This window comes from Lineus longissimus, chromosome 7 (assembly GCF_910592395.1).
Source record: "Lineus longissimus chromosome 7, tnLinLong1.2, whole genome shotgun sequence".
NCBI lineage: Eukaryota > Metazoa > Nemertea > Pilidiophora > Heteronemertea > Lineidae > Lineus > Lineus longissimus.
Genome location: NC_088314.1, coordinates 701,826 through 723,059, shown reverse-complemented (window position 1 = coordinate 723,059; position 21,234 = coordinate 701,826). Strand labels below are relative to the sequence as shown.

Sequence of the window (21,234 nt, the reverse complement as noted above, 5' to 3'; positions counted from 1 at the left end):
CTCGTGGCATATCGGATGCGCATCCGAAGACGGCAAGGGAATTGACGGTGAAGGATCTCGTGGCATATCGGATGCGCATCCGAAGACGGTAAGGGAATTGACGGTGAAGGATCTCGTGGCATATCGGATGCGCATCCGAAGACGGTAAGGGAATTGACGGTGAAGGATCTCGTGGCATATCGGATGCGCATCCGAAGACGGTAAGGGAATTGACGGTGAAGGATCTCGTGGCATATCGGATGCGCATCCGAAGACGGTAAGGGAATTGACGGTGAAGGATCTCGTGGCATATCGGATGCGCATCCGATGACGGTTTTATATACATATACATTGTATATATATATATTTAGTTTTATACTATGTAATTGCAAGCTCTAGTGAACTCACTCAGCTGTTTGACATGGGGGAGCACCCCCCCCCCCCCCCCCCAACCCCGTCCTTCCGATACGTTTTAGCCAGTGCATTGGGGGGTCTCCCAAACCCCCTGTCCTTCTGACATGTTTAGCCAGTGCATTGGGGGTTTGGGAAACATGTGTAAGGGGGAGTCATTTTGTGTCTCTGGGTCTTGAAACTCACAAAGACAAAATCTTCGAAATCTGGATACATAATAATTGATTTATCGCTAACGAAACCGCCTTAGCTGATTTGTGATGCGAGTTGGGTCATAGCAAGATGTATATTGTGTGCCTTTAAATTGTCTCAGAAGGACTTATTGAGGTGGGGGGGGGGGGGGGGGGGGATTAAAAATGCTCCAGCATGATGCATGATGCATGATGCCTGAGCAGAAATCCCCCTACAAGCAGCCTAACAGCAACTTCGGGGACCAGATGGTTAGATGTGATATTCCTGATATTTGTGCTTTCAACCAACACCAACAGATGGCAACAGGAGACATTGGAAGGGTCTAACGTTATTTAGCAGAAATCCCCCTACAAGAAGCCTAACAACAACTTCGGGAACCAGAGTTGGGCCTGGAAGAATTTCCCAGCCCAGCGTAAAGAATCGCAGAACCCTTAGAGCAGCAACCCAATGAAGAGAACTGTTCAGGGAAAATATGACCTAATCCCAACAAGTAGTGAGACACCACTTCGGGAACAAGTGTGATGGTCCAAGATAAACGAGGTCCAGGTTGAAGTAGGAGTTGGGGGTCAGTATTTATTTCAAAAAGGTTTTAAATTTCCCATGGTTTTCATTTTGGACATTTTGATATTTTCTGGGAATGATACCTCTTCCATGGTATGATATTTAGAAGTATATCAGAAAAGAGGTCATTGTAGTTATATCAAAGAAATTTCTCATGTATCTCGATTTGAAAAGTGACATTGTCTTCATGAATTAAATGATTCTTTTGATGTGATATTCCTGATATTTGTGCTTTCAACCAACACCAACAGATGGCAACAGGAGACATTGGAAGGGTCCAACATTATTTAGAATGAGCATCACAAGTGCTATTGAAATATCAAAAGCAAAATACACAGCTGAGATGTATCATTTCTTCCTAGTTTGAAATTATAACACCCAGCCTCACATATCAAAAGAAGTGATGGACCAATCTCATGAGAGAGATGAGACGGTCACAGCCAGGCTGAATCAGTCCTGGCTGCTCCACTTTGTTGACAGCATGGTGAGAGAGAGGAGATAGTCACAACCAGGCCAGGTTTAAAGGACAAATATCAAGAATATCACATCAAAAGAATCATTTGATTTATTAAGACAATGTAACTTTTCAAATCTAGATACATGAGAAGTTTCTTTGATATATCTGCTATGACATCTTCTCTGATATGGTGAGAGGCCTAACTCTGGTCCCCGAAGTTGATGTTATGCTGCTTGTAGGGGGATTTCTGCTCAGGCATCATGCTGGAGCATTTTCAACAATGCGAGATGGGTCACAAGAGATGTTGTTGCTGAATATGAATTGGAACTTAGCCAGGTGAACCAAGGGGATGAAGAATATCCTTGGGAATAAACATCAAGGCTCCAAGGGATGTAAAACTACTGTCCTGGTCCATCACTTGTTTTGATATGTGAGGCTGGGTGTTATTCTTTCAAACTTGGAAGAAATGATACATCTCAGCTGTGTATTTTGCTTTTGATTTAGCTTATGGTGAGGGACGATGCCAGTCCACTGCGTCCGGAGTGTAATCTTCACACCGTATCACTACGAATGATTCGGATGATGTTGATGATGATGATGATGATGATTGACCACTAAAGTTTTGCAATGTATCAAGATCAGAAACTGTAGCCTTCATGAAGGGTATATACATATACAATGCATAAATGATCTTGATTATAACCATATACGTGTAGGTTCAGGATTGGAATAACCATTGTTGAGCAGCCACCGGTATCGTCATTAAGGTTTTTTACATACTTGGTATCATTAATCATGTTCGTATTATTGTGAGAATTCATTGCACCACATGTTGGATAAATTACCCGGGCAAATTGAATCCGCTTTGAATGATAACTGGGGCGGCACGTTTGATGTTTGGATAGCACTCTCTTGACCTCAGAAGGCCAATTCACATGCGGTGCTGCCATCTATGATTCAACCTATATCCATCACGTTTCGCGAAGTAAATAGGCATATTAACCAGTCTCTGCAGGTAAGACTTTAACCCTGATTACGTAACTTTGATATTCTTATTGTGATTGAAGATCTCGTGTTTCACGAAACGTAATTGTCTGAACGATATCGTGCTTAGATTTGAGGGTAGCTGGCTGGTGAAAGTTGGTGTGTTTTATGGAGATACATTGTTGCATTTGTGTACATCTTCTATATATCGTGTCTCATGAAATTGCGTTGGAGTGCTATATGTATCGTATGTAGTTAGTTTTGGACGTTTTCTGTGTGTGAACTGAGAGTTAACGGTACTGCAATGATCTGACCCTTTCCAACATATGGTTAGTCATTTACCCATTAGTGTAATCTGTGAGAATGAAATATTAAATGGAGAAATAGTGATATCTGCATCACGTTATCCACTAGTCAAGTGCTGGCCAGGGGGTGCAGCTACAGGCTTGATCTGCTGTGGATATATTACTTTCTAGAGTAACCAGATTTGTCTTCGACAGTAAAACCTACCTTAGGGAAACCCTCTCTATCAAGGACAATTTATTTGATCCTAACTTGGTGATTTCCATTGAATTTCACCTCTTTTATCATGGTGCCCCTCAATTAAGGACATCATTGTCAGTACCAAGAGTCTCCTTTATAGGGAGGTGCTACTGTACTTTATCCTCTTGACACACAAGGCTCTGCGTCGTCCCTTCTCCAGCTCGGATAACAGTATATCTCAGTGATAGATCAGAGATTACCATCAGGACACATGACATTGGCCCATTGGGTCCAATCCGTCTTGACCTCTGAGCCCTTCCAGGTTTGGCATTACTTCACCCCCATGACATAGGATGTCTATTGGATGTGGTGGTGCAGGATGGGTCACATTCAAATTCTGGCTAACTTTCTGTCTTTAGTTTAAGACGAAATCACACAGAATCTCTCTCAGGTAGAACTGGGTTGATTGATGGGGCTCATCACACAGTCAAGGGGGGGGGGGGGGGTATGCAGCACAGACACTCTGACCTAATCTTAAAGTTCAGATACTATACTATTTGAAATGAAGTGAGACTTAACATCTCAACTCACATTCAATGTTGCTTGGTTGAGTTTAATTAATCCATGGTATGGTAATCAAGTTATTGAAAGAAGAGTGTGACCTCAACTGACTTCTGTTGGTGTTGATTTGAATGAATTGAAATGATTGACTCTTACTTAATCAGAGCCTAATTGCTTGGTTCGTTTGTTGATAAGCGAGGCATTGATCAGCTGTTTCAGGGAAGCTTATTGGCTTTGCATTGGTTTTGTTTCAAAGGCACCATAAAACTTTATAATTTCATGGCGTTTTTAGTTCCAAGCTGAAACCAAATACTTCCATGGCAACAGCTACTTCACTCAGTTGTCTCTTGACTAAAATACAGCTATCAGGATTCCTTACCAGACAGGCCTGAGGGAGGAACACATTCATTGGGACACACATGGCTCATGTGAGATGAAGATGCTGAGATAGGTACATGTAGGCGTTGAAAGGGAAGGTTATGAGTGAAACAGTCTAGATTTGTGGAGATTTTAGAACTTAGACATATTCACTATACTGATTGTCTGATAAAAGCTGTTTTGTTTTGTCCAGGACAGAGACCGAGGTTGTGACTGTCTGATAAAGGCTGTATTGTCCAGGTCACAGCCAGGCTGACAGGGACCGAGGTTGTGACTGTCTGATAAAGGCTATTGTTCAGGTCACAGCCAGGCTGACAGAGACCGAGGTTATGACTGTCTGATAAAGGCTGTATTGTCCAGGTCACAGCCAGGCTGACAGGGACCGAGGTTATGACTGTCTGATAAAGGCTGTATTGTCCAGGTCACAGCCAGGCTGACAGAGACCGAGGTTATGACTGTCTGATAAAGGCTGTATTGTTCAGGTCACAGCCAGGCTGACAGAGACCGAGGTTATGACTGTCTGATAAAGGCTGTATTGTCCAGGTCACAGCCAGGCTGACAGAGACCGAGGTTGTGACTGTCTGATAAAGGCTGTATTGTCCAGGTCACAGCCAGGCTGACAGGGACCGAGGTTGTGACTGTCTGATAAAGGCTGTATTGTCCAGGTCACAGCCAGGCTGACAGAGACCGAGGTTGTGACTGTCTGATAAAGGCTGTATTGTCCAGGTCACAGCCAGGCTGACAGGGACCGAGGTTGTGACTGTCTGATAAAGGCTGTATTGTCCAGGTCACAGCAAGGCTGACAGGGACCGAGGTTGTGACTGTCTGATAAAGGCTGTATTGTCCAGGTCACAGCCAGGCTGACAGGGACCGAGGTTGTGACTGTCTGATAAAGGCTGTATTGTCCAGGTCACAGCCAGGCTGACAGAGACCGAGGTTGTGACTGTCTGATAAAGGCTGTATTGTCCAGGTCACAGCCAGGCTGACAGAGACTGAGGTTGTGACTGTCTGATAAAGGCTGTATTGTCCAGGTCACAGCCAGGCTGACAGGGACCGAGGTTGTGACTGTCTGATAAAGGCTGTATTGTCCAGGTCACAGCCAGGCTGACAGAGACCGAGGTTGTGACTGTCTGATAAAGGCTGTATTGTCCAGGTCACAGCCAGGCTGACAGGGACAGAGGTTGTGACTGTCTGTAGTGTCCAGGTCTAAGGCAGGTGGTAAGCGACCTAGATGTGACTATCAGAGATCTAATGTATGATTTGACTATCCATGAAAATTGTTTGAACATCGAACCCGCCTCTGAAATCTATATCTTCATTCTTGAAGTCTTGTTGGAACAGGATTGTTGCTGCGTTGATATCATAATGTGTACTCACTTGTCCTGCTTGACCCTGATAAAGTGTGCCTTAGAAAAATAATTGATACTGATTATAGGGCAATGAATTATGATTCTTGATGACTCAGTATTGTTTGACAGACGCCTTTGCCGTCCAGGTCAATCAAGGACAAATTTGCTGCTGTCTCAAAGTGAATTGCTATAGCATTTGTGGAAATGTCTGTCCCAAAGATGCTGAGTGCTGTCCTCCTGCCCTTCTTACTACATTAGGTCCTGGCTGGCCGTTAGATGGCGCTGTTTAAGTCGGCCAATGACAACCTGCCATCAGGCATTTCTTCTCAGAGAATCTGAACCCTGAAACGTTTTCCACACTCAGTTGATGAATGTCCAGCCCCGGGATTCTACAGTAATCTTGGTGATCTTGGGATCCATTTAGGAGCAACACAAGAGAAAGAATTGGGGTATCGGGCCATTATTTTGCAAAAAAACCATCACAGATTTTCTGTACAATACCGTAAACATTTTTTGTACGTTGATATCTTAGCCACACCTCGTGGTCTCATTCAAAATCACCTTTGCCAGGTCAAGATAGGAGATAGGGATGCGAGTACGACATAACAAAATTATACAAGGTCAGACTGCTGAAGGGTCCTTCAAATGATTTAAAAAATCAAACCATTCTTTGAGAATTGAACACTAGACAAGCATTTACATATCCACGTATCTAGGCCTATATTAGTCATGTTATGGAAATGTCCAATGTAAAAAAAGATCATACTGGCTGATAGTGATAACTTTACATGTCAATGCATAAGATTACTGAGGTATTGTTCATAAAAAATGAAGTAGTTTTATATACCAGTTTACGTAGTTGTTGCATCACAGCAAGAATATGTCTTCAAGCAGTTTTTGCTGGCAGTGAATAGGCCTGAGTGGTGATAAGCCTATATATGTTGTCTTCAAGCCTCGATGAGAAAATGCTTGTGGAAATGTGTGGTGACATGGCAGACCAAGGGTCTGTTTAGACTCATTGATGACCTGGACAACACACACAGGTTTCCTGAAAAATTCTGCCACGGTTCTAAATTAAATGAATTGCCCCCTCCCCCTTCCCACAAAGGGCGGTAGTATGTGCCCTGCCCTATACCTTCACCATTATATCCGAAATTCTTCAGACATATCGTCGCCAAATGTCACCACTGTTAGTGCTCGTATCCAAAAATTCTTGACCTTTACTCCTCCTTGCCCCTAAAAGCCAGATGAGAAAAACACGAGATTTACTCATGTTAAGTAATAAATGGAAAGGCTAGTCGTTACCGTCATTTGCATATGAAATTAGAACTGATGAAGTTCTATCTAAATATTTGCAGCCCTAATAAGCGCTGGGTCGTCACATAAAAGTATATAAATCATGGTGGGATGTCATTGCCGTCTTTGTGAATGGCGCTGGAATAATTTTGCCATCTCCTCGATAATCGAATGTTTGGACCATCAAGCCCTCCCATATGATTGTTGAGCAAGGATAGAATCAGTGCAAAGCTATCTAAAAGAGGGAGCTCTTTGGCGTAGAAGATAGGCCATTAGGTTGACCTAATGTCGGTCTACAAATTGGTTCTGTCACTCAGTTACTGAAAGAACTGTGCGAGGGCTTCATTCCAATGTTTATGACCCTTAGGTTGCTCCTAAGACAAGACAGAAAGTTCCTCTTGAATTGGTATGAAGTATGAGCCATGACTGTACGACCACAATGATCCAACTTTGGCTACGAGAGGTCTCGGCAGGTGGTTAAACATTTTGCGTTCCTGGTTATAAGACCAGTGAGGTAGCTCCTCCATATTTGTGTTGACCTTCTTTTATTAAAAAAAAAGGAAATTTATTGGATCAAGCGGTGTCATTTTTGTCTTGAAATTCTAAAAAAATTTCAAAAAATGTGGCCGGCTGCCTGAAGTTGCATCTGAAAGAACGTCTTTGGTTGCTGAATCACACCCATCCCATAAATTTGCCAACGCGGGCCATTTAGCTTTGCCTTTATGGCGGCACACTCCTGGTTGCTTGGTAACCAAATCTTATCCATTATAACTTTGCCTCAATTGCGTCCCTAAATCAAGTGTGGTGTGACATATATTACGGCCTTGGTGACCTGCTACTGGTGAAGTAAAAATGTCAGTGACCGCTATAAAAATGAATTCTGTCTGGGATGATCACAAAAAAGAATGTTTTGGCTTGTCGCAGTCTGCTCAGTTCACAGTTATTTGAAATGCCAGCTGCGTGTGTCCTTGAGCAAAACTGTTAACCGTTTTTTCTCTCCTATAGAAAAGATGGTTTTCTCTGGATCACGGAGGAATGTCATAACATACGGGTGATGAATTTCTGCCAATAAATCTTCTATTCATCCAACCAAATGAGTTTGGTATGGATATAGTTTAACCCTTGTCCGTACGTGCATTTGACTGAGGCAATTACTGCTGATGGGTAGCCGGATTGGATTCATATGACTCTGGGTGTAAGGTGTGGGGGCTGGGGAGGTGCCTTAAGATTTTTGACTTGATCCAATATCCTGTATGCTTGCCAGGCTGCCATCTTGGATATTGCATACGAGTGTAAGTTCATGCAGGACGAGTCTTCGATGACTTTAATGATGGGTTGGGACTGGTGCCCTAATTTTCGGCTCAATCCTATATCCAATATCACTGTCAGGCTGCGATCTTGAATTTGACGTTGTGGACTTTAACTGCTGAATTATTCAGAGGATGGACTTGAGTTTCCATCGCATAATGAGGTGGAGTGGATGAGCTGTTAATGCAGGTGTCCTGCATCAGTTCCCCTGCAATGCAATGAAAAATAACTTCAAAACCACTTATCTTTAGTTCTGTGCTGGTTGAGGTGGATTACCGACATTCAAGTTCGTTGTCCTCGTTGCCATCGACTTGGACTTCATGCTGTGGATTTCAACTTATCTGTTTCCAGCAAGTGTACCCCTCGATGACAGTTTGTTATGGGTGGTATGGGGATATTCTAACAAGTACCATTCACTTTTCCCTCTTGATGAAGCATTCAGCATTCCATTGAATATTTCACCATCGTGGTACCATCATGTGGGTATGGAGTTGTTGATGATGCGCTCCGGTTTGAAGCATAACTAGGCTAATGAAACTTGTAGCTTTTCCAATACTGCCTTGTTTGGCTAGCAAGCAAACCCAATAAGATTTTTAAGTTTGTTGTTTCTGAGATTCTCATTTCTAACCAGACTGTCTGACTCTCAGATTGACACACAGACACTGAGAACCAGAGGATTGCAAAGAGATGATGTGTGATCAGAGTGTAACTTCGCCCTGACGTACTCCAGGAAATGAGCTTGAAATAAGATGTTTTTGCTTTATTTCCTTGGTTTCTGACTCGGAATCCATTGCCATGGGGTCCCAGGGAAAACATGACTTGTGGAAGCTCATGTATTTTACGATGTTAAGTTGTGAAGATGCCTCAATAAGATATTTCAACTCTACCCTTCTTCTGCCCTGCACTGGGTTTGAAATGCCCATCTTTAGCTCTCATTTATCAGTCCCATTTTCCACTTCATTCAAAATGTTTTTCTGGTCTTTCACATAGCTCCAAATGAATAATGACATTTTGAAGTATAATTTCGTATCTTTCAGATTTTGAACCCGCCCTAATGGACGACGTTGTGACCCAGCCAATGCATTGTCCCCTCTTGTCTAAATAGAACGAGAAGAAAAAGAATTCATCATAGATTGTCCAAAAAGGTAAGGGTCTTCAGTCAATCCATCGAGAAAGAAGTCTGTATGTAAAAATGTATGGATGAATTTTGCCCTGTCTTTGATACTTATTTCTCAGTCGATTCTCTTGTTGTTTGTTGTGGGTAGTTGGTGTCCTCATGCATTTGATAACTCTATCATCGTCACAGGGCTTACATCTTTTCTATTCATCACTGCCACCAGATGAGCACAGTGTGACTGGCTATTTCACCCTACTCCACAATCACACTTTCAAAGGCTGCTCAGTGATGAATTTTAGATGATGTGATCGTAACCTGGTTAGATCAGACCAGGTTACATCGGCTATTCAACACAATTAATTGTCTGCTTCAGTCTTATATATAATGTCTGATATTCCATCATCATCATCTTACCACGCTATGTCAGAGCCGCAGCCTAATGAGGCAGCTCGTTAAAGGTACGTTGCACTATTTGAGCACTGTGTGTGACCTTGGTCATCATGAGGTATCGCTGCTCATTCTTGTAGTCTTCATTAGAAAATAAGTGCTTGAGGTGCCGGTAAAGTGTGTACGTGGGGGTTCACCTTCTGGCAAGCCCACATTTCCTCTCATGATGTTCATTTGACTGATTACAATGCAGGTTTCAAATCAATAAATGTGATGAGTCGGTAAGTGAACTGAAGGACCTCAATGGAATGCCTCTTGACACCTGTCGAATATTCATGAGGCCCTTAAACTCCGTCTTTTCCAGCCCGACGTGGCTCTGAGATTTAATGTATCATTCTCATTTTTGAGTCAATCTGCCCCCAAGGCAGTTCACCTTACAGCTTGGTTGTTGGGAGAGCAGAATCGAGCAGGGGTGTAAGGGGGAGGGGGCATCAAGTTGTCTACAGCTTGTCCCAATTCTTGCTAAAATGACTGTCTGATACATTCCATTGATGATGCGGCGCAGGACAAGGATGCCACGTTGAACTGCAGTTAGAAACCACAGGTGAAGGACTTACTACAATGAAATTAAAAAACCTTTTTGTGACGCTGTATGTTCACTGTTCAGTTGCACCTGAGGAATCGATCCAGCCAATCATGTTCAGCTCGTTGATGCAATGTTCGTGAGCCTCATCTACAGTTCCACTCGTGTATACTATAAAGCCTATTGAAACAGTTCCCACCTCTCCATCTGTTTAGTTTCCTTCCTGCTCATGGTTTGTTGGTGTGAAGACATTTGTTCATCCCAATCAGTAAATGACAGATGCGTTATATTCTTCTCCTTCCTCAACTTAACCAATCTTGTGTATTAGGTGGACTTATACACAAAACATCCAAGCCACGTTTCCGGCCTGAATACCATGTGGCCCAAGGAGGCTGCCATTTTCCTGGTGGGAACTTTTTAGGGGTTGGCCGCATTTTGGGGGTAAAAAGGGCACAATCATGCTCCCTATATAGGTGGCAAAGCACAGTGCTCTTCTACATATGCTTTGATTATGCACTACTTTTGTGTCATAACACAACATGACTGCCCTTTTGTGTACATATTCCGTGTACATGTATGCGGACGGGGAGGTGCACCTGTGTGCTCTCATCAGTGCAAATTTAATACTTCAAAATATTTTTCATTGTAGGCTACTGATTGAACAAGATACTTGATATTTTAATACGACGAATTTGGGATCTTTTAGAGTGACTTAATTTCCATTGATTAGTCTCATTCCATTACCTCTGTCTTTAGTCTGCAGACCAGTGATATTATGCCTTGGGTTTATTTCCTTTAACAAGCTTGGTTCTCCCGATAGTTCTTTACATATATCTGCGTTGACATTTCCAGAACTCGGGTGAAACCCTTGATCATCATACAGTTACCGGATCAAACTTGGAGTAATCCCGCTGAAACCATGGTGATTTGGTACATCCTCTTGAGGCTTGATTGAGTGAGAGTCACCCATATTTGGCAGCCAGCTACCTGGGCAGGGGTTGATGGGGTTTTAACCCTTAAGGCCTGTCCACTCATAAACATGTCACACCTCGTCTCATGCAGGAGGCCTTTGTGGTCACGCCACTTCCCTAAATCATGAACAAAGGTCTTGTGCAGTACGTAGCATGAAACACCTATGTGGAGCTAGCTGGGCCATTGTACTTTTTTTCATCATCATCATTATCATCATTACCGGCGTTGTAACCCTATTGGATTGGAGGTATGGAGTCCACTATAGGCTACTGTCCACCTATGTGGGATCTTTTACTTGCCCTGGCATAGACACTCAGGTAGAAGGAACCACGGCTTTTAGTCTCATCCGACAGACCCTCGACTATTTCATACGTTACTTGAAACCTTTCAGGAAGAGAAGGTGTAGCTTGATAAGTTGGTCAATGGGCCAAACGGTTAGATATTACAGCCATAAGTACGACCCTGCCCTCGTTTGTGGCTAGGCTTCCAAAGCAATAGTCAGCCAGTGGGTGGTTTAATTGCGACAATCTTTTGTAACCATGGTCCCAGCATCATTGGCTTTCCACCATATCAACACAGACGTATAAATCATGGTGAGTTATGAGGCAGTCTCCACTGTCATTGGTACCAAAGTGGGTAAGGTTATGCAAATGCAATGTGATTGAAACCTGAGGAGACCATTTACCATGTGTTTCTTTTGATGTCTGCACCTAACTTGGTCGAACTTGGCCAAGATAGTAATGTTGCCAATTATTTCCCTAACAATGTCGTATCATGTTGATGTTCTCATCTGATTCCAGATGTCTTCTGCCCTCAAGGACGGGATATATTTTATACAAAAACAAGTCGATCTCAAAGTTTGTTCATTGACATTGTTCAGACTGTGTGGATTGGCTGCATTTGTTTTTAAAAATAAAATCTGGAGTACTATTTTTTCATGAAATGAATAAAAATTGTTCTTCATCAGTGCAGTAAAGTTCATTTGTTGCTGTAGCCTGACTGACCAAGCAAAGAAGTCTCTTCCATACCCAGCGACAGTCAAGTTAGTAGCCTAATTACCAGTGAGATGTCAGATCGCTGTCCTCACGGTAAGTCCATTATTCATGACAGAGGCTGCATGTGACATCACAGAGTGTCAGGGATGTCAAGAAATTTGTATTTTATGGCAGTAGTTCTGAGTGAGTCAGGGCCGGACTGTAAATTACTGTAGGTAATGTGCCAACCCAAGGTCACCATGACACTGATGGCTTTTGTGCAAGTGCAGTGCAGTTTGTGTTGGCAGAACTACTCAAATGGACACTATGACGTTTCCCAGGTTTGGTGACTTTTTATTTTCAACCTGAACGAAATAAACTATATTATTCAACTTGTGTTTGAACAAAACAGCTGTGTGAGACTGAAAATTGGACACCTGGAAAGGCTAGATATCACTATAAATCCATGCACTTGATTGGGAACAACGTTTACCAGAAGATGTCCGTCTCGTCACGTTACAGTAATGTTAAAATGCTTGGTGACGTGATGCAGCCAACACTACATTATGTAAACGTTGTTTCCAATCAAGTGCATGGTCTATAGTTAAGCCTCAAAAGGAGGAGATTAGATATAGTTTGTTGGCAACCTTCTCACACATGAACACCTTGCAGTGTAATTTGAATAAACCTATTGGATCAATCAATGTTTCACTCGCCATCTATTGTTGGAAGTAGGAACTGAAATCCTTGCTGTAAACAAGAGCAGGATGTTTACAACCTTGAGAAGTAAGGCAAGAATGGTTCTTTCAGCTTCAGTCGTTTGCAATATCGCCTCCTTTTGATGGTGATTCTCAGAATTGTTGAGCAATATCAAATCTGAATGTACACAGACAGGAAGTCCCAAAAAAGTGTCAAAGTCTTTGCTTATTAAAGCGATAAAGTAGCCTCTTATCAACTACATTACTGAAAAACTTCACATCAACTTGCAGAAGCATTGTCTGACCTGGAGTCCGTGCTAGCTGCTTATGACAAAGGCAACATGGATCTACCAATATTAGTCATATTTTGGCATCTTCTTTACTGCACTGTGTTGCAAACCATGCAAACTGTAGCTGGAGTTGACAAAATGGTCTCGCTACTCAGTGGTGCTACCAATACGTTAATCCTCGTCATCCAGAACAGGAACAGCCCCTTTAAATCGCAGGCAACTTCTGAGGCTCTTGATACTTCTCTGTAGAATGCAAAAAAGTTAAAGCTTCTTTAACATTCTCCTGCCAGGAAGTAGTGCTAAGGGGATGCAGTAAATTTAGACATTGCCTCAGTTGAGCTCTTTCAATAAAATCTCTGATTCTATTTTTGGTGAAAATATTTTTGACAACGGAACTGTATCATCCAGGTTGGATACAGCAGGGAAGGCCCCTTGGTACTTTTGATCGTCTGTGACGGTCGGCAGTCTTAGCAAGGGAAGGCCCCTTGGTAATTTTGATCATCTGTGACGGTCGGCAGTCTTAGCAAGGGAAGGCCCCTTGGTACTTTTGATCATCGGTGACGGTCGGCAGTCTTAGCAAGGGAAGGCCCCTTGGTACTTTTGATCATCTGTGACGGTCGGCAGTCTTAGCAAGGGAAGGCCCCTTGGTACTTTTGATCATCTGTGATGGCCAGCAGTTGAAGCAAGGGAAGGCCCCTTGGGGCTTTTGATCATCCGTGACAGTCGATTCCCCAAAATTCTTGGTAGATTTTCGACAAGTCATGGGAGGTCTGTGTGCATCTGGGAGCAACCCTGGATATGTCCATGCTGACATAAATAACTGGTGTAGATGTGATGCATATTGACTGGTTGAATATGCGGGTATGTTTGCCGAGAACTCCTAGTTCGTGATGATGCATAATCGAACTTTTTTGGAGATGGAGAAAAACTGAGTGTATTTTGTGGTATGGCTGCCTCTCTTCGAGGGATTCTCCTAACCCATCCAAGACTGCATACTAATCTCAGGGATGCCACGTGGCCTGACTTATGTTCAGCTACTCTAACTTAATCTATGAACAAAGGATTCGGGTGAAATTCACCTCAGAAATGAGTAGAACACTTGTTTACAGGCGGGATGTTGGTAAATGTCGGCAACAGCCACTCTAGATGGTTTATGGCTCCCTGATATAGCCTGGGATATGACATAGTTAAATTCCCCACTCTGAATAATAATCACCGGTCATAAAGTTCAGACATTTGACAGTGTGTCTGTCAGAACTTCGATGCAAAGACTTTAGAGTAGCAGCCGTGACCATGTGTCAGAGGGCCGTGTTAGGGGTCTGGTGATGTTGGAATTGCTGTAATGGCGATTTTACGCTTAATGGAAGTTACAGTTGCACCAGATGTGTGTAATCTGAAAAGTTTATGGATTACTAATCCGGATTTTTAATGTGCGTGACCCGCTTTTGGCCATCGGAGACCCACTAGAGATCCGGAGATGCTGGTAGTGGTGTATCACAGTTCAAACGGTGCATTCTGCTTCTTTCTAGAGATAATGGTCTCAGACTCTAAGCCACCGGTGCAGGCTTAAAATCACATGCATTACAATATCCTGTGCTGTATTTATGCGCAGCATATCTTTTCTTATTGTGCGTACCAAAGTGTCTTAACATTGCACATTTACTCAGATCTCAAGTTGTCATATCATTATTTATGTATTTTCACAGAAGAGCGGACAGTTTTTTCCAGACAGTATCTTGCCGATGAAAAATGGAAAGGTAGGTCGGACATTTTGAATCAATCATTTTGAATTTTCGAAATGTCGTCTGCTTTGTATTCGAATTCTAAGTCGGGTAGGAATTGAATCTCTTTGTTCCCTCATGGCTGAGTGGCTTTTCAAGGTCGGCCATTTTTTATCATGATGCAGCACAGAAAGGTGGTGGGTTCATACCCTCTCTGTGCAACTTTGTTACCAAACATGGCAGCTGCCGCCCTTACGTCTCATCTCCTTGTATCCTGAACATAAGAATGAACATTGTCCATGGAAAAGTTCTGAATATAAACTGTAAATGGTATAATATGTTCTTGAAGCTAAAAGTTGGCGGCGAATATGCTCATTTTTCGATTGGTGGTAGGCTTAATTGCAAGCTTCAAGATGACATTTTTGTGCTTTTCAACTCTTTAAAAGGGATTTCTTCTTTTCAACAAGCAGAGCTCTCTAAAGTATACTACCTGCTATACAACAAACCATTGTTTTATGCCATTAATTCTGACCTCAGCATATAAATTGCAGTGGTGGCATTTATGATCAGTCGCTATTTGTCATCATTTGTCTGTTAGTCTATCTACACTTGGACTGTTTTTCCTGGTTTTATGCGATCCCCCAAGGGAATGAAAAAGATACTCCTTGGGAATGAAACAGATCCTCCTTTGTCACCTGATCAAAACTTGAAATCAGCACTTCTTGAGAGGTGAATGCGTTTCAACTCAGCCACAGGGCTGAGCAATGAAGGCTTTTTGATGTTTATGGCAATTCAAACGTGGTTTGTGTAAGCTTCGGTTCCTTTGAATTGCTCGTAATTGGACTCGAGCTAACAGTTAAAAGCTAGCACAGTGCTGCCACCTGTGGTAATGAAATCCCTCGTTTTCCTTCTGGGCCTGAGGCATGTCTTGACATCAAACCGTTAGCAATACGGACAGATGAACTCTAAAAAAGGTCACAGAGTTGGACAATATGTTTGAAGAAGTATATATTGTTATCTTTCTGTGTTCAATCACCTGACTTATATTTTAGGTTAAGCAGTTTTTTCAAGTGAAGGGCTTTTGATTGCGCTCCACACTTCTTTTTAATACATTGTCAAGCACCGCCTGCTGTATGTAGACATCTTGTTTGCACCTGTTTGACTCTTAGCTGTGGTTATCGGCCTTGCCTCAATGAATTATGGGGTCGTTATCATCAACGATCATTACCGCAGTGTAACATACACTAGAGAACACTTGCTTCGTTCTTTTTCCATCCATCCGGCTTGTGGGGTAGGAAAAATTCCACCAATATAAAATATTTGTTTGATGTCGACAGTGTCCTTAACTGAAGGTATGTACACAGCTATGCTATTATCATGCACAAATTGTAAAAACGATATGGACCTAAACTTGAATGGCGTACAATGCTGGTTTCAATGGTCAAGATTGGCAGGTGAACATTTATTCTCGGCATTGGTGATGGGTTGCCTCATCTCTCCTCATACTACTGCCAGACACATCACTCCCATTCTACGCAAGATGCACTGAGTTGAGGCAGCAACAACAAGCAAGTCTAATAAACAATAGCAACATTTATTTAACGCTCTGACAAAGTCTTTATCAGGCCCTCTTTTACCTTTTTTAATAAAAAAGCTAGTGATATCTTCAGGTTCAGAATGTTTTGTCTCCCAGACAGTGTACTCTCTTGAAATTTGGAGTCACATGAGACATAGCTGCAATTTCATACTCTCGTAATAATTTGCAATCCTACCTTTGGTAAATTTTTTCCAGGGAAGTTCAGTGTGCAGTTGCTGCATATCATATATCTTGATGATTTGTGGAGTATGCTGGTCTGGCTTTGTGCTATGGGCTTATAGATGTTTACTGTGTGTTGCCATAGAAACCATTGTTTGCTCCTCAATTGCAGCAGGGTCCATGAGTTGTAAAATGTTTGTGAAAATTTGAATTTTTTTTGAATTTTCTGTCGCTTCACTGTCAAAGGATCAATATAAAACTGTCAGTTTTCAGTGAAGTGATTCACATTGATATACTGGTTTATATGAGCCAAATGGACTTGCCAGAAACCTAGTAGCTGATGTAATTTAGAGGCGAAAGCAACTGAAAGAGGAGACTTTCAACTCTGAAAAGCTGTCTGAGTGTGGTCGTCTATTGTGTCCCTGACATGGTATCTGTCATGTTTTAGATTGTTGAATATGTGACATGAGGACTGGAGCCATGATGATAGGTCATGTTCATTTCTGTTGCCTTGGTGATTGACTTCAAACTTTCAGTCACCGCTGAAGAAAACGTATTTGCCCGGCACAGGCACGTTCAGAAATGGTCAACAGTACAACATACTTCACAAGGAGGACTGATACTTAGCTCTGGCAGTCCTTCTTCTATTGACGTAACAACTCACATGGATGTCTTTCTCAGGGAATTTATCAATATTCTTCAGGAACTGGAATGAAGAAGCTAGAGTTTCCTTGGGAGGCACATTCCACAATACAGGCAAGCCCTCACCGGGAAGGAGCAATACTACAGCTTCTAATCTTGCTATCTCTCCTCGTGTCCAGACCATGACCTTGCAGCACACAGAGGCCTTTATCTCCCTTGGAGGGAATGAATGGTTTTATGGCCGGTCCCGTGATGAGTATATCAGCTACTTAGAGAATAGCCAATTAATCATAGTGCCCCAAATTACTCAGTGTACTACGAGAGTTTGCCTTGTATACAATTTCTTGGATGACATTTGACTGTCTGTGTCTTGGAATGCACCTTGGGTCCATTTTGGCAAACTGGTACCCAACGCAGCTGCCCAAAGCCCATAAACATGAGCTCTCTTTACTATGAACTTCAGTGTAGGTAGGTCCCTAACCATGGCCTAAGGCTGATTGATACAGAAAAAAACTAACAAATTAATGTGGGTTCCGATATTTAGAATCGTAAATCATATAATATACATTACTCTTCATACAAGGCTGGGTACTTTCCTCCGTTGAACTCAAACAGTAGAATATTTGTTTCCAGGATGGGGTGTTATCGCACGATAACATATCTTACATATCGCTGGAGGATGCGGTAACATCAATGAAACAAGCGACTCCTGATAAAGCATAGAGATAAGTAAATTGCTTAATTCGTCTGTGTTTAGAGTGACGTTTTGCTAGCTATCAGCATCATGTCGAAGAAAATGATTTTCCTCCACATTATATTATTTGTAGGTCAGGGGAACAGTGGTTATTGAGATCAATCAAAGCACCTGCCATGAGCTAGAAATCTAATTTGACTTTTGATGGTGGTGCCTCCTATCAACATCCACGAGATGGAGTAGTTGCAATTTCAAAGGACCAATGTTATCCCGCATTTGCGGGATTCTTTCTCTGCATTTGCAGCCCTCTCTCTTGGGACACTCTAATCTGAGAGCCATCTTGTACACCGTCCTTCTCAACCTAGGCCCTGATAATAACCTCAAAAATTCATGGCACAGTTGTGGATACTATGGAAGGTACCACTAATGATTTTATAGGAGGTACTCAATTCAAGTGACTGCGGTTTAATGGCTCAGTGCAGGTGGGGTGTATGATATAAGATTTAATTAACATGCAAACAACTGAGACCCTGTAAAGCCCAGTGGGAGGATTTGCTTAAATATAGGTCTGATGGTCATTTGAGCAAAGGAGGACGAGCTGGTCGGAGTGCTAGTTGCTTACTGGACAGTTCTCACATGGGCTTTCAACATCGTCACTGACCATGGCCTTTCAACATAGCTCGATGGAAGTCACTGACCCTTCTGACGAATTTTTTTCAAGGTAAGGGGCACGATTCATTTAACTTGTAAGTGCAAGATATTTTGACTGGTCTCTTAAAAAAGTGGTGCTGCAAGTTTGATTGTGGGTAACATAGGGTCACAGTAGCATTGGCATTGTCCAGAGTCGGCTTAGGCCTTCTGATGTGTTCTGAGTGTGCGTATTGGTTTTGTGTAGGCCCTGTTTTGTCTTTGTCGAATAGGTCCATTTTGTGATGGCAGGTCTATTGGTGTGTTCACACTGGATGCGAATTGAAACCGAATTCCGTAGAGCGTGCGCCCATAAACCTTCGACATGAAAACAGGGATCATAATCGTTTTTATCTTCAATTCGTGAGAATTATGTTGATGCATTTGCTGTTCACCGCACAGAGGCAACATCGTAGGATGCTAAGGTTGCATCATTTGGGCAGGGTTCGCCGCAGACGCTTTGAACAACGCCAGAATAACCAGAGACAAAACTTCATCATGTTCATTTTGACACGACAATGACTGAATTGATAGAAGTTTGGCGCGGAGAATTAACGGAAGAGTAAGTGCGCCGGGCGCATGCGCAGTGCGATCGAAATTCTTAATTCGTATCAAGCGCGTCACACTTGAAATCTCAATACGGTTTCGTTGATTTGGATTAGCTGATTCGCATTCAATTCGGTTTAAGAACCGTGTTGGTAAAAGCGGATTGAGATCGGTATGAACCGAATTGAGTGTGACGCCCCAATACGTATCAACGTTTTAATTCGAATTCAATTCGTGTTAAAACCCCAGTGTGACCACGGCATATAGATTGCTACAGATCTAAAAATCCGAAAAATGGCACGAGAGTTTGCCATTTCAAAACATTGAATCTGTCATGGATTCTGAGGTGTCACATGATTCAACCATCTATCCATTTAAGGCTTTAAGCCTGGTCTACACTAGCAAACATTCGCCAACAATTGTTGGCCAACATGAGCCAACATCATGTTGGCGAATGTTTGGGGACCCGTCCACACTATCAAACACAGGCAAACATTGCGAAACAAGTTTGACTAAGTTTGGCCGTGTTTGGCATGAATTTGAGGGCAATTTGGAGGGAAAATCAGTCATTTCTCTTCATTTTTTCTTTAAAACAATGGAGAACCACAGGAAGAAAGCATGCCTAGGTGCTTCAGCAGCAATTCTTTCAGTTGTGATTAACCCCCGTCGCCGCCGCAACTGACAAAAGCCATAATTGTGGAAAAAGCATGATGGGGCCTATCACTGCCTTCTTCAAGAGTTAATGGCCTCAGACTTCAAAAGCCTCAAGAATTTCCTGCAGATGGATGAAGCTTTTCGTATTCCGAAATTAAGTGTTCAATTTCTTGAAATTGCCATGAGACAAGACCACAATTGATTTTTTAAGCCTTTTAGCAGTTAAATTGTCAATGTTTGACCGCGACGCATCAAAGAACGTGTCAAGTAGTGAAACTGAAATTCGGATATGATATACGGGTTAGTCTTGCGAGTAACTGGTGCGATGGAAATTGGTGATTGACCACGGAAATTTTTTTATAATCGACAAATTAGACAGACTTTGATATTTCCACTGTTTTCAGCCAACTGGCAGAAAAAACTCAAAACACGCCCCCTATTACCCAATTAGCAAAATTCGAAATTAATTTTTTCATCAAATAATTTCTTTATATCTGTAGACTTGCCACAGCAAATATTTTTTCAATACCTCTCCAAATATGTACTTGAGAGTAAAAAACATGCACTCGTCTAATTGATAGGCCTCGACCCTCCAACCTATGAATATTCATTAGTGGTCTTGTCTCCATTCTCTATCTTTCATTGAGGCTGCCATTTTGTCCCAGTAGCTCCATCACATGATCCAAATCTGTTCCCTGATTGGCTGCTGATTGCCCAACACCAACCAACATGTTGTTCAGAAGTAGCATGGCCTAACATAGGCCAACATTGGCCAACAAGTTGGCTGATGTTTTCACTTGTTTTTGGACCCGTCCACACTGGCAAACAATAGCAAACATGCCTCTGCAACAAGGCCCAACCCGATGTTGGCGAATGTTGGTTCATGTTGGCTAGTGCAGACCGGGCTTAAGCCTTTATGGCCTAAGCCGTTTTAGTCATCTTCGAAAAAGGGGACAAAAGGAATAAGTGACTGTAAGACCCTAAATCTGTCAATAGAATAGAGTATCAATAAGGTGGATAATCGCTGGTCTATAGACTCATTACTCGGTGCTGATCATCAGGAACGCTTTTTTATTGGGAATTAGGCCTAATTGAGCTCTATTTCTTCTTAAGAATGTCTGTATTGTGGCTACTTTATCCTTATGGGCTCATTTTTTCCCTTATATCCCTGCAGGCACCCTGTCTCATAACAAGGGCACCAAAAATAGTTGAACTGCAAAATAGAACATGCCAGAACGGGCCTTGGTTCAAACCCCTAATCAAAAACTCAAACCACTTTTGCATTTTAAACTCTGTATAAGCTTACCATGCAATGCGTCACTCAGAATCATATTCATTGGACTCAAATAAGACAATAAAAATAGTAATGGGTCCCACTTGAGAAAATTGAATCATTTTCAAATGTTCCTTTGTTAGACAACTCGATCAGGGTTCTTTATAGGCCTGTAATGGGCTTATGAAACATGTGGTAATACATCTTTGTGACTATTGTCCATGCTTTCAAAACTGAAATGTGGACAAATCACATGCTGTGCTTTCATCCGATTTTCCATT

General features: G+C 42.3%; 1 protein-coding gene across 6 annotated transcripts in view; it reads left to right on the top strand.

The window, feature by feature from the left end:
* The first annotated feature begins 2,550 nt into the window (after positions 1–2,550).
* The window catches only part of LOC135491713 (oxysterols receptor LXR-alpha-like), a 33,064-nt gene continuing 14,380 nt past the window's right edge, over positions 2,551–21,234 (top strand). The window contains exons 1-4 of one of the 6 annotated variants that reach the window (XM_064777755.1): positions 2,551–2,615; positions 8,997–9,104; positions 17,161–17,213; positions 17,733–18,514. In XM_064777755.1, the coding sequence (XP_064633825.1) occupies positions 18,456–18,514 (59 nt within the window). In that variant the 5' untranslated portion in view covers positions 2,551–2,615; positions 8,997–9,104; positions 17,161–17,213; positions 17,733–18,455. Of the gene's footprint in view, positions 2,616–8,996; positions 9,105–14,231; positions 14,489–14,686; positions 14,738–17,160; positions 17,214–17,732; positions 18,515–21,234 lie in introns of those variants that run through there. The other 5 variants (XM_064777756.1, XM_064777757.1, XM_064777760.1 and 2 more) reach the window with 5 other exon arrangements.